This window comes from Wasmannia auropunctata, unplaced genomic scaffold (genome assembly GCF_000956235.1).
Source record: "Wasmannia auropunctata unplaced genomic scaffold, wasmannia.A_1.0 LD334199.1, whole genome shotgun sequence".
In the NCBI taxonomy this organism is placed as follows: Eukaryota; Metazoa; Arthropoda; class Insecta; order Hymenoptera; family Formicidae; genus Wasmannia; species Wasmannia auropunctata.
Genome location: NW_012028691.1, coordinates 89393 through 101396, shown reverse-complemented (window position 1 = coordinate 101396; position 12004 = coordinate 89393). Strand labels below are relative to the sequence as shown.

At 40.7% G+C, this 12004-nt stretch overlaps 1 protein-coding gene across 3 annotated transcripts in view; it reads left to right on the top strand.

Annotated features, from left to right (window-relative positions):
- The window catches only part of LOC105459267 (spectrin beta chain, non-erythrocytic 5), a 60495-nt gene that overhangs the window by 29921 nt on the left and 18570 nt on the right, over positions 1 to 12004 (top strand). For all 3 annotated transcript variants that reach the window (XM_011705154.1, XM_011705152.1, XM_011705153.1), the window contains 2 exons: positions 10846 to 11071; positions 11397 to 11674. In XM_011705154.1, the coding sequence (XP_011703456.1) occupies positions 10846 to 11071; positions 11397 to 11674 (504 nt within the window). The remainder of the gene's footprint in view (positions 1 to 10845; positions 11072 to 11396; positions 11675 to 12004) is intronic.

The window sequence follows — 12004 nt, the reverse complement described above, 5'->3', positions numbered from 1 at the left end:
CGCTAAAAATCAGCCAGCAAAATTAATCGCTAAAGATTTCATTAAATTTCTCAAATTTTTGCGTATTTTCTTTTGCACAAACTACGTATTAATCAAGATAAAAATGAGATGTATAATATAAAAATTATACGATGAAATTACGCGATTGATCGACACGTTGATGTAGGATGTCCGTTGTAAGTTGTAACCCGAGGCATTATTCCATAAAAATTTGCCGAGGAAGCTGTTAAATGCAAAGTGTTTTCAGTATTCAAGAAACGAGACAATCGATTGGTCCTTGCGTGTTAGATAATAATAAAGCGCTTGAGAAAGAGGCGCTTGAGCCGGTCGATCTCTTCGGAAGAATCCTCTCTAAAAGTCTTGATCGTGATGGATATTACGAACATGCCCATTAGTAATGACACGTAGTCGATCATGATAATTCCCACTAAGAAGAAGGTTTGATTGATCGCTACACGTGTCAATGGGTCATTCTCGTAATATTAAGTGCACTCGATGTAGATTATTAATGCTAATACAATCATTTAACGTCTTGTGATCTGGATGTTGTAGCTACACAAATTTTTGATCTGAAGGGAAATCTCTGCATATATAAATAACACTAACTCTTAATTTCTATTAATTTCTTTAAATTAGTTTCTTTTTTTGTATTGAAATAAAAATTTTAAAACTGCTACGAGAGATATATAGCAATATCAGCTCGAAAAAATTGGATAAAGCAAGTCACTGATAGCGAACATAGCAAGACAAAAACGCAAGTGAAAGTACGGCGCGTAATTAAACGAGTTCTATTGGAAAATCATTCTGATAGGAAAGCAGAGTGACGTGCAAAATTGGGTCGATCGTGTTGAAAAATATCAATCAAAAAATGGATATTGCCGATGAGAGATAATCCTATGCTACTTCTACCGCGATAATAAGAGAAGATTGTTGTTTGCTCGATTTAATGCCTTATCGAATAAAATGCGTGTGCGTATTTAATAACCTGTAGATAGCGTTATCTATACGTGAAACGTGTCGACCAGAGAAGCGCAAATATTAAAATGGAGCAAACGGCGACACGATTTCAGTCTCCGATACAAATATGTCTATAAAACGAAATTCTATAAAACTGTATTTAATAATTTTAAAAATATACTTAAATTATTATTAATAATTTTAAAAAGCTTACTGCAATAACAATTATGTAATTAAATCAATTACAATCATATCAATTACACACAATTAAAAACTTAAGAAAATTAATTTAAATTTAATTATTTCGAATATGTGCAAAGTATATTAATTTGTAGAAGCTTAAGAAAAGTGGATTAGATTATTATAATATCAAATTTCTTAGAAATAGTTATTTGTCGAATTTTTATTTTATTAAATCAAAATTTGAAAAAGCAAGATTAATTATCTAGCATACCTTAATTTGTTTTTCGCAATCCTTTAGAATTCTACCTACAGGGCAGAAGAACAAATTGAAACGCAAGACAATCGCATAGCGAAGGGCAATCGACAGTCAATTATCGCAAATACGTGTTATCGCTGATCAGCGCGCCATGTGCCCGAAGAAGATTTCGATAGCTAGCCTCCTGCCCTTTTATCCGACAAAATTGCGCGTTCGGCGCGAACCTCGTTCTTATACGTACCCTTTACCTCTACGCGCGTATCGTTCCCACAGAATCGAATCACGCAAATTAAGAGCGCCGTTCTGAAGCATCCGAAACCCGTGATTACGTTAATCCCGCGTGATGATCCGCACGGAATATGCACGACATCAGACATTTGATTTCCGTTGTTACGCGATCGCCATGCGTTCGATCACGGTCCGCGAATGGGAAACGCTGGACGTACGCAGGATTAAAAGAACCGGATCTAGCTCGAACTCCTTTCTATATAATTAGATATTATATAGTTATTACATATTCTCTGAGTATAATACCATAATCGACGTATATGATTATCGACTTCCGATAGCAATGATTCATAAGAATCACCACGGAACGGAAGCGATGAATCGCAAAACTGTTTTTGCCGTTGTTCGATGAAACAGAATTAAGCGGAAACACATGAACATTATATTCCCCGAAATAACGTTGTTCGTACGCCGCTTTATGATAATAAATATTCGGCGATGCATTGCTCCCGCTTTGCGCCCCTCGTAGATCTTCAGAATAAATAAATAGGATCCCCTTTTTCCTGACAACGTGTTTTGTCTTTAAATAACGAAGGTGCCAAATATCGCTGTAGGTGAACATAAATTAACGCAATCCTTTTTCGACTTTTGCACTTGTCAAATTGTCATCGTCAATTTTAAATTATTAATAGAGAGCATAGAGAGAATAGTATTTTACAACGGCTATTTTTGTTGACTTCTTGATATTTAATAATAGCTAACTTATCTCGGAAACACTAAACCGCCTCGAATGTTTAAATTAATCGATGTTATTTTTGAGACAACGTAGATAATAATGTGTCGGTGGGCGAACTATAAGATAGATAAATTCATTATCTCTGCGTCGCCTCTCCGTTGGATCTTACATTTCACTCTAGCGTATTCCACGAATTATTATCTGTACTTAACGGGAATGGAAAATGGGAGGGAAACAGGACGATGAAGATCACGAAGAAGATCGAAGACATCGCGGATCGAGAGGTAGATGAATCGCTGGAGTGAAGTGTAATCGAAATTTCCAGGATCCCGAGACTGTTGAGCCGCCGGCGAGCACCGCTTTGCGAGATGTTCGACGATCGATATCGCGAATTTGCATATGTTTCGCTTCCTTTTTCTCGTGTACGCATGCACACGGGCGCTTCCCACGTTTCTCTTTTAAGCACGTCGTCGCAGAGAAAGCTTTCTACGTGTCCTCGTTCAATGGTATCGACTGCGCCCGCCCGCAGAGTTTCCCCGATTTTACGATTCCAACACCATTACGAGCTCTTTCTCTCACCTCCCCCTCCTCTTTCTCTTTCTCTCCCCCCCTCTCCCTCTCCTAGAAACTGCACCCGTCGTGCGACTCTCGTGAGTCTTTACGAGACGGGCAACGGGCCACGCAAGGATGAGATACGGTCGTAAAACCGAGGGACGTCTCTTCTAACGGGCTCCACCTTGATCACCCCTCTGCCCGCAGCATCCCCGCGGCTGCATCATCATCCTTCGGCCGTCGCAGGCGGACACGTTGCTCAACCTTGTACTCCATAACCATTCACGGAAAGCGCAAAAGCCGACGGCGTGCACGTGCGGCGCTCTGAGACTTGAATGACATCCGAACTCACCGGCGGAGTATGCTAAGACATCCGTCGTCAAGGATGTCTCGAAGCAGCCGGCGGATGGAGTTTTTTTTCTTCCCCAGTTATTCAATTTGAGAGAAGAAACGTGCAGCTGATTATTTTTGACAGAAGCTACAAGACTATTTTTACTACATGTTATATCTCGTCTTCTTGAAAAAATCAAAGCTCTTATAATATTATTAAGTATTTGACTATTTCAGTCTCTGTTTGAAAGCATTCTTAATATATATATACCTAACTATATCTTGATTTTCATTGAAATATTTGTATTATTTCTCTGTCGCAACGTACAGTCGTCGGATTAATTCTGTCACAAATAAATATGTATATCGGTTTTCGAGAAAACGTAAAGAAATAATGGTAACAGGTACAATAATATAATTAACATAAGTGAATTTTTCAACGAAATTAACTCTGAAGGTACAACTCAATTATCTCATTTATTCGAGTGACAGATCCACTCAGAAGATTTAGGGCCATGTCACTTTTCTCTTAGTAATTCGATGTTTACGGTGATCACGAGATTCCTTCAGCAAGACGCGCTGCGGCGATAGAACGAAAGATATCGTAATCGGCTTTTTTTATTACCTCGCGTTTTATTGTAACATAAATCTAACGCGCGGCACATACATACGTACATATATCGGAGTCGCGGATGATCGTCGGATATCTCGTTCCGAGAGCTTCATTAACCTACTTAGGCGGAGCGGCCGAGAGTTCCGCGGGATTAATTCCGCGCGTTTTCTCGAAAACGGTGACGAAATACACCGAGAATCTCATGGCAGAATGTCGAGCCGTAAGTCAGGTGCGGGAGAGACTTACCTTTTTCAGATGTCATTCCCGCGTGCCTGCGATCGACATTCCGCAGCCCTGCCAAGAATGCGCGGTGAGCTGCCCGTAGGAAAACCGCTACGCGGCCCCCCGACCCCGTCCCAACCGACTTTCCCGAAGCACTTTCCCGGCGCAACTCTTGATAATATTCGTCCTAATTTCGTTTTCTCCTTTTGTCAGCCTTATCTAGAAAAAGATAGCTCGGAAAGATACGATTAGTCAGGCCTTTAGTTAAACCTTTTCACTTCATGTGCAATCGAGACCTGCAGAAGTTAGTAAATCTTCCTTTTCTTCCACTTATCTACCTAGAAAATTAGCGAAAACTGTTTTTCTCGTAAGAGAAGATAAAAGACGGCTGAGTCGAAGTATCCGTTTGTGAAGATAAAACTTTTTGGAATGTATTTAAAAAAAAAGGAGATATAAATTACGCGGAAAGAGAAGTAGACAGGAATCTATTGGCGAATGATTGCGAATTTGCTACCGTATCGAACGAAGAGTCAAGTTGACCACGTCATTCTGCGAACGCAGTCCGTTGCGTTGCATTTTCACGGTGCAGTTACTGTCTTCGAGAGGCAAGCACGGTCGAGCGGGTACCTTGCGGCGCACCGATCCAGTGAATGTCCGTACGTAGGAGTCGCATTCCACGGTAAATGCATTAGAATTGCTATCCCCATTCCGTCGACGCTATACGGACTGCCTCGCGACTGACCGCGTTACCGCAACCCCTCGCGAAATTAATTCCCGCGGATGTTTCTATTAACTCGTATGGGAGTCGCGTCGCGCGGATGCATTCCACAACACGGACGACGCCGGCAAATCCGACGGCTGCTGCTTCTTCCGCGAGTAACTGTGAATCGAGAGACGCGCGGAAAGGCTTTTCCGTTCCGCTTTGCTTCGGCCGGAGAGTCACGTTCGACTCGAAAATGTGCACGCAGTGACCACGAAGACTGCAATCTTCGTGATCATTGTTATTCGATATTAATTTCATATTCGTCGAAATTTTATTGAAATACATAAGTGTCGAAATATATAAGGCGAAGTATGTAACATCTTCGAAATATGATTAAAATTTAACGTTGAATTCATTCTCTACTAATTAAGCTTTCTCACCCTGCACCTCAAGGCAGCTTGATTTGGATTGGGACCACCAGAGTCACTTCGCGGCGCTCTGGACCATGTAACGACTTGGCGTTCTCCGCTTGTGCAAAACGCCCAGCTCGCGCATTATGCAATTATCAATTGAGGCGATCGTATTTCATTCGACGGCGAGACGGCGGGGTCGAGGCTCAAAAATTTAATCTACTCGATCGGGCACGCTTCGGCACAATACCTCAATTAGGGGAGGCCTTTGCGAGAGGCGCTTGAGGCGCTTTAAAACCGCGCGCAAATTGCGGTCGGGCCCATATGCGCAACGCGCAAAAAGCGATCACCGCCGTCGCCGCCGTTGCCACCGCCGCCGCGCCGGGCTCCTCTCTCTCTCCCCGCTGATCGGGGCCCCGGTTGAGTTATTTAACGCCGTTGCCCGTTATCGACGCCGTGTGTCTCCCTGCACGAGTTTTAACCGTACCCCGCATTTTCGCCGACGACGCATAACAGTATCGCGTTCCCCGGCGTTTTGCTATGCAACCACGGCGCTCATTCATTATTCATGCGCCGCTGAAACTCGACTTGCAACGTGAGTGCACGCGCCTCGGCGTGGCGAAAATTCGAAGGTTCGGGGTACCGCCCGTCTTAGTGCCCCCCTTTAATGCCTATCTCACGTTGTCTAACCGATTTGTTTTTACATTGTCATTGTGGAGATAAAAACGCGGCGAGAGAGATTCATTGAAAAATATCGGTCTACTTCCAATCATGCTGCTATAGTCATTTAGAAACTTAGAAAGATGCATAATTACTACTATCGAGAATGTTGCAAAATATCTATCTCCAAGATATGCTTGTAATTTTAATGAATCTTGAATTGTATAAACATAACGCAAGAACGACGAACGCTCCAGTAGCTATATACTCGGTAACGACGAGTGCATCGAAAATAAGTTGAGTGACCTTCGTCGTAAAACGGGAGTCAATTATTTCATCAAAGGCAGTCTTAACGCGTGTCCCTTAGCGACTTGTCACGACTGTGCTATGTTTATCCTATTCGTTTCTTGTAAGACTTCTCGGGAGACGTTTAAAAATACCTCGCGGTTAATTTCGCGAATCGCCATACGCTGAGTATGACTTCGTCGCGATGGAACGGTTAAACGCGCACGGCGCGGCGTTTTCGCTTACACATGGGCTCCAGATTTAATTTAATCGTTCGTTTCATGACATTCGACATCTGAATACACTCTACTTTGCATGATATAAACTGTGTTGAGGTTGAACGCAACTGCGTTGCGGTTTCTTCGTTCTCATCGTGATATTTTTACACGTTATATATTCATAAATTTATTCAGTCTTCTTTTTGACATACCTTTTATACCTTAAAAATGCATTTTATAAGAATTTTTCATGTGACTTAATTTACATTCTGTTGCAACTTGTTCGCGAATCGCGTCGTCTCGAGCTAACTTCGCGCAGACTTGCGCTGTGTTGCAAGCTTCGAGTTGCATTTTAGCTCGCGATGCACCGTTGAACAGCGGTATCGCTCGCGCCGTATCGTTGACATCGCATTAGAATTCCAAAGTTAATGACGAGGAGGAAGGCAAGAGGGGGCACACGATCAGCTGATCGCGGCCGGCTACCGATCGTTGCACCGGCCGAAGCGTATGTCGCACATCGTTATCGCGGAGCGTCGCACTGTCATTATCGAAGTGGACACCCCGCTCGTAGATATATTATCCGCTCCATGTTATTACGGACGAGGCGCATAATGCGCGCGGTAGCTGCAAATTGCACGGTGACAGCGACGGGAATACGCTTGCCCCCGTGTTCTCTCGCCACGCGGTTTAGCCTAAGTAGATCATTAGTCGCGCGTCCTGTTCCGTTATCGCATGCGATGAATCACGCCGGAAGGGATGAACTTTTTAGGTACGATGAATCGGTGGCGACATTCCGCGCGTGCTTGCTCGGCCTAATGCACCTTGTTCGCTATTTGTCTCGCCGTGAGGGCTGTCTTCCCGTCGAGGAAGCGCATGCGAATGCATCTTTGAAAAGACGTAGGGTATATTTATCATAAGTAACAGTAATAGTCAAGAATGATAGGACATTTAAGAATGTTCTTTCTTCGCCTTGATGATATCGAATACGGAGCATCTAATGAATAGTCGAGAAACGGATGAAATCTGACGTGAAAGCTGAATATAACTCTTACTGTGTATTTGAAACCCAACTGGGAGATATAAGTTTATTAATATCTCCATATCATTAATATAATTGCGTAAAATATGAATACTAGAATCTTGAAGCGGCGTGTGACGAGTGTGAAGCAAGAAATGCAAATGATAATCTCTCTTCCGCGATAATATGCAATAATATTCAATAATATTCAATGCATTGCTCACATAAAACATGGAGATGAATTTTTCACCGACAGTCTGATTAAATTAATTGGATTCTAACCAGTCTTTTTGTATTATTTCGTCATCTACACGCTGATCTCGTCTATATAATATACTCGATGATTTAAGTCTATTTCACGTTTCACAGCTTGAGTCAAAAGAAAATCGAGTTAAATGATAACCGAGTCCGAAGTGGTAACCGCCCCGCTCGGACATCTGGCAATCGGTTGCCAGTGAAATAAGTCGAGATGAGCACGTGACTGGAAGCCTGCGGGAGATGAGGAAGTCCGGTCTGGTCGGCCGAGATGACGTTGAAATCCAGCAGCACTCAGCGGTCTCGACCAGACTCGGCTCGTTAACTTCGTCCGCGAAGACGTTACCGGCGACGGCCGTGTAACGGTGACGCTACGCGTCCTCTTTGTTTTGGATTCCACGAGCTGTCCCGGCTGACAAACGCCATAATTTCCATTTCCCAGCGGCCTTGATAGAACCCCCGGCACAAGTGATCAGACTGCATTCCAGCAGCAGCAGCAGCAGCAGCAGCTAGTAACCGCGCGCGGGAAACGTCTGTCGACGGCGTGCGCCGCGATTAACTATAATAGCATAGCGAGAAGCGCGAGCAAGACTGTCCATCCCGTCGATACTTCACGACTGATACCGTCAAGTGAGCGAAACTACGGCCAAGAATTGAAGTACATATAAGTCGATGACTTATCCCTTTCAATGGCCAAACGTGAACTTGTCCCAAAAAATTCAAACGGTTTCTGTAACATATTGTAACATATTTTTTAGTAAATTTGTAATACGTGCGTTGTAAAAGTTTTACATTTATGTATAGTATATCATTATTACGTTATTCATAATTATTATATTATGTATAGTATAATACAGAATCAATCTTTTATTAGTAAAAATTTATATTTAATTTTTTTTAAGTTTTTTTAAGTAAGGGAATGCATCTAAAGCTAAAATTTAGTAAACTTAAATTTTAACTTTAAATACATTTCCTTACTTAAAATAAAATTTTAAAAAATATTTAATGAATATTTTTAATAAAGTTAAAATTTGAGAAATTTAAATTTTAACTTTAGGTGCGTCTTATTAAATTTTATTTCAAAGATATTGCCAAAGTAACATTCACAATATATTTGAAAAATGCAGACTGCTTAAAAAAATATTATATACTTCTTATATTATATTTCCTTTCAATTTTAATTTATTAGAAATATGCTTTCTAATTCAATCGTATTCCGATGTCTTCTCTGACATCACGATATCCAGCTACTACAAAAAAGCGATCTCAGAGGAGGAAGCGTTTACAAGGATAATTTGTGATCTTCATACATGTTTCCCATGCATGCACCGAGCACGGTACTTACAATTATATCATCAGTGCCTACGTCCGCGAGCGTTAAGACGACCATTAAAAACACATTGACTATCATCGCAGAATTATTAGCGATCGGCAAACATATAATGGCGCGGATGTCCAATGATCTAACGCTCTACTTTCACCATCGACAAGAGATTATCAATAACGCGGCCTGGCACTCGGTGGTTGCCGTTGCTGCCGATTGGAAGTAACAAATGTTGCATTATCAATAAGACCCTATTATGCTCGAGTGAATCGTAATATAGTGACACACAGCAAACGGTTGCCACTGGCTGTATAGTGTGCGCGCGAGAATAATTTTACTTACACGACGAGAGATTCACGAGCGGAATAATCGAGCCATTAATTATCATCTTTGATGGCCAGTGTCTTCAGTCTCTCTCTCTCTCTCTCCAGTATTAAGACTCTAAATTAGAATATATCACCGTATACATTTATAACTTGTTTCCTATCCAATTTCTATATTGCTATTCGATCAAATTGCAAATTGCTTTCCATGCCAATGAGGCGTGGAATCCGAGAACGACAATTGCTACATACTGAAGAACTGAAGACATTATTCTGCCTAATTCGTGCTTCGAGGACGTAATACAACGGCTAACTTTATTATTTCGCGCAATTACGAGATGCGAGACCGTAAAACACGTAAAGCAGGCCGTGCGGAGAAAAGAGGCTACAAAGATTTCCTCGCCCGTTTCGCGTGCTCCTCAATCACGCGGAATAAAATGCAATTATTAAATCGCATCGGTTGTAATTCATTATACGGCCACGGTCGCATAATTACTTCCGCCGAGTCGACGCTCTCAACGGGATTTTACGCGCCACGAAATTAATGATCCGAAATAAATTTCATAACCGCGCCGCGCGCATCCCATGGCTTAAATAAAATTAACAGGAATCTCGCGGGAGACTAGTATTAAGTACCGATGTTTGTATTCGTTTCTCGTGGTCCACGTGAAGTCCAAAGACAACCATTTACCAAAACACATCTCCGTTAAGATTTACGCGCCTGACGTAATTATATATTTGGACGTTTCGAGATTTTGAGTCGATCGTTCATTTATATCAAAAAATTAATGAACGGTGACGTTGGATTTTATTCTGTAGCGTATAAAATCTCTCGAAGAAAGTTTAAGGAGGAGACAGCAAGCTGCACGCGTTTAATCAGTTTAATTAGCGCTATAAATAAGACGATGAACGCATCTACCGGCTTTTTCGATGACACTTTATACGAGCGTTGCAACACAGCGCCTTGCTATTCCAGATTACTCAGACTCGCGATTACGCACGCATTTTCTATTTTTATAAATTACTCATCCGTTATTAAAACCCGTCATTTACGCAATGTTATATGTGCGTCGAAATGCTGCGCCGTGCAATAGATTGGAATGCGAATAATCATGCGAACGGCATATAAACGTCGGATAAATTATACGGGTGCATTATATTTACTCGCTGATCGATGAGTTTCCGCGAAAGAACTCGCGAGATCTCGCTGCATGGCGTAGCACTGGAATGACGAGGTCCTAAGTGGAGAAACTTGGAAATATTACTATGTTAGCATAAGGTGTCGTGAGAAAGAAGTTTCAAAGAGAAAAAAAGAAAGTTCAGTTAATAAATTCTGCCGGCGTTTTGCCGGTACGACGTAAATAAAATAATTTTATTGATTTCTGAAAAAAAGCAGCAGTATTGTTTATCAAGTACTAATGTTCGACTATCACGATAGTTATTGCGATCGTTAGGATGTTTTCTAAAGTTAAAATATTTTTGCACAAAAAATTTTTGTGCCATAAATTCATTATTTTCTTCAATTTTTTTCAGCATCCCTCCTAATCTCAAAAATTATATTCTCTCTTCCAGGTCCGCCTTGAGAGTATCGGTGCAGAGGATATCGTGGACGGTAATCCGAGATTGATCCTCGGTCTCATCTGGACTATAATTCTGAGGTTCCAAATTCAAGAGATCGAAATCGACGTGGACGAGGAGAACGACAGCAGCGAGAAGAAGTCTGCCAAAGATGCTCTGTTACTCTGGTGCCAGAGAAAGACAAACGGCTATCCCGGCGTTAACATCCAGGACTTTACCGGTGAGTCGAGTTCTCCGTCTTGCATACAATTACGCGGCATGAATATTTAAAGTATCCAAATGTCCGAAAAGGAGTTTGAAGAAACCCCGTGGTATTTATGAATCTAGAAAACATTTAGCATATCTTGCACACAAATCTTCCAAGCTATAAACTTTACCCCGTATTTCTTCAAACGTTTAAAAATTCATAAGATAATTGAAAATAATTATAAATAAAATTGTTATATTTTATAGATAAACTTTTTATAAAAGTTTAAATATTATGTAAATATTATATAAAGATGTATGAGAAAATTTCAAAATATTTTTTAATATTATACAAATAGGCTCCTGGAGGAACGGACTCGGTTTCAACGCTCTCATACACGCTCACAGACCGGACTTGGTCAATTGGTCGGAATTACAGCAAAATAAGAACATCGATAATCTCAATCATGCCTTCGACGTTGCTAATTCAGAACTCGGCATACCGCGGCTATTGGACGCAGAAGACGTGGATACAGCCAGGCCAGACGAGAAGTCCATTATCACTTACGTTGCGTCTTATTATCATACATTCGCCAGGATGAAGAACGAAATAAAGAGCGGCAAAAGAATAGCGAATGTAAGATTATTTGCAAATCTCATTTGATATGCATAAAATAAACTGTATTTTGAAAATCTAAAGATCTAAAATCTTGATAATCTAAGAAGTTAAAAATCTAAATATCTTTCTGATAATGTTAAGATTATAACAAAACCAAAGAATCTGAAATTTTAATAATTTTTAATATAAAAATTTGAAAAATCTAAGAATCGCTTTAAAATTTAAATTTATATATTTTTTATGAAAGTGTACGTAATGAATTTTAATATTTGAATGTATATAATATTTTGTTAGAAGATCCTATACTTCGAAAAGTTATAAATTCAAGAATCGAAAAATCAATTAACT